We start from the raw sequence: 2,152 nt of genomic DNA, 5'->3' as shown, positions 1-2,152 counted from the left end.
TCTGGGACTGCAGCACTGGGGACACTCGTGGTCTGGACTGTTAAACCAGGTAAGCGACCAACCCAGATAATCATATATCAGTTTATCGTGGTCGCTTACCTGTGTTTCCTCCCTAGAGTGTCTGAGATTGGGTGGTGCCCCCCCGCCTGCAGTGTCTGCGACCCACAGCTCTGCTTTTGTTTTGTTTTATTTAATAAACGTTTGAACTTCCTCTGTTCATGACACTCTGTCACGGTAAGACTCTTAAACATTTCTGTATCTGCTGGTAACAGTTCCTCTAACTCATCTGGAGTCCAATCCAGTGAATAAATAAAGATCAGTGGTTAAAAGCATGACTGATCCTAATGTATTTTAAAAAGGATATTGACCTAGTAAAATGGTTTCTTACAGAATAATCAATGCACTCAGCATTGGGAAAGTTTATTGCACAAGCGACTATGGTAGCAGTTGATAGTTTGATATGAAAGAAAACATTTTTTGTATTTATTTCAACTTATATGTAACATACCGCCATACTGCTATGCAGATCCAACATTTCATCTTTAGCCTTTTCAAACAGGATGTTCTTTGATTTATGGACATGTCTCTCTATAGTTTCCCTCATGTTCTGCAGTAAACCAGTTCCTGAAAATCCTGCTGCTTCTGCAAAAGAGAATGTTGAAATTTATTACAAATGTAAAATAACAAGCAATGTATAAATGCAGAATTTGTGTTAATTTATATATCAGTTAATCTTACCTTCATAGCATTTTTTCAGGTTTTCCTCAGCTGTCTTTGCTGGACTGTTGTAGATTTTTTTTTTATGGTCACGAATAAGTTTGGTCAGTTTTGTCTTTAATTGTTCTTCCTAAGCAAAATATAAGAAATTAACTGTTAAAAAAAAACAGACTTTTGGGCAAATTTTATTAATTTTACATGTTGTTGGTCTGTAAAAAAGCATTTATCTGTTGAATGACATGAACATTATACTTTCCCCATCAGTTACCTCATTCTTCAGAAATACCAGCTGTAGTTCAACATCACTGTACTTCTGTTTTAGCCCTTCAACATCAAGTGAAACTTCTTTGATTACTCCGTAGATTGGACCACATTTTCCGTCATTCCTGAAATATTTAAATGTGTTTTCTGATTATCTTACACTGTATAATTCTTTAAATTAGTACACTCATTGTTTATTCTACACATTCTCTTTATTTAAGCTGCTTATAAAGTACTTACGGGAAAGTTTTTCTGAATTCCTCATCAATGCTATCTGTCAGAAGTGAAATTAACTCAGTGTTCAAGTTTTTTTCCCGCCCATGTTTTGGTTTTAGGATCCCTTTATTTTTGACCAGTTTTTTTAGTTGGTTATGAAAACCACGTCCACTCTTTCTCTGAAGAAATACAAACATTTCAGGATATGAAGAAATACAAAGTACTGTTTACTAGGTTTTTAGTATCCAAAAACATACTGGAGGATAGAGAAAGTTCTTCAAGATTTTTTCCAATGAATCTTTGGATTTTTCGACTCCTTCTTGTAGGCACTTTTCAAAAGTTTTGTAATTCTCCATCATTGCATTTCTGATCAAGTCACCTTGTTGGCTGAGGTTTCTCTCAAGTTCTTTACTAACATCTTTGTTTTCTCCACCCTGAAAAGGAAATAAAAATATAAGTTAGAAAAAATGTGTAGTATGAGTAGCTCTTACTGTGTTTATAAAGTCATGTTGCTGTAGCTTTGTCTCGGTTAGGCCAATGTTCAAACATGAATAATTTTGTCTGAATACTAACTCAGAACATAAACATTGTCTTTTCTTTTACTTAACCTACATTTACCTATTTTGATGCACACATTTTAGTCACTTAAACACCATCCATATTTTAAATAATTTACATTTCCCGAATATTATACATAAAGGAATTGTTGGTACCCTTCAATTAATGAAAGGTAATGTAAGACAAAAGTAATTAGATTAGATTCTAAGAACAAGAACAAATCAGAAATTGCTTTTCAGCCATGCCTCAAAAGATAGTTTTTAAAAGAAAAATAGAAGTGGAACTCGGAAGGTCTTTTTTTAACCCGAAAAAAAAAACTTAATGGCCAAAATCTTACCATATTCCCTGACTTTGCTCCTTGAATCAAAGAGAGGATCCCATTAGCTCCAGACAAGTAGTT

The 2,152-nt window shown here is 34.0% G+C and overlaps 1 protein-coding gene across 1 annotated transcript in view; it reads right to left on the bottom strand.

The window, feature by feature from the left end:
• Positions 1 to 493: 493 nt before the first annotated feature.
• Positions 494 to 2,152, bottom strand: part of LOC107104687 (nuclear GTPase SLIP-GC-like) — a 13,080-nt gene continuing 11,421 nt past the window's right edge. The window contains exons 7-11 of the mRNA XM_015404743.1: positions 1,574 to 1,628; positions 1,219 to 1,373; positions 986 to 1,103; positions 739 to 847; positions 494 to 642 (exon numbers count right to left, since the gene is read on the bottom strand). Of these exons, the coding sequence (XP_015260229.1) occupies positions 494 to 642; positions 739 to 847; positions 986 to 1,103; positions 1,219 to 1,373; positions 1,574 to 1,628 (586 nt within the window). The remainder of the gene's footprint in view (positions 643 to 738; positions 848 to 985; positions 1,104 to 1,218; positions 1,374 to 1,573; positions 1,629 to 2,152) is intronic.

Source organism: Cyprinodon variegatus, unplaced genomic scaffold (genome assembly GCF_000732505.1).
Source record: "Cyprinodon variegatus isolate N-32 unplaced genomic scaffold, C_variegatus-1.0 Scaffold1847, whole genome shotgun sequence".
Lineage (NCBI taxonomy): Eukaryota > Metazoa > Chordata > Actinopteri > Cyprinodontiformes > Cyprinodontidae > Cyprinodon > Cyprinodon variegatus.
This window is presented reverse-complemented; position numbering and strand designations above follow the sequence as displayed.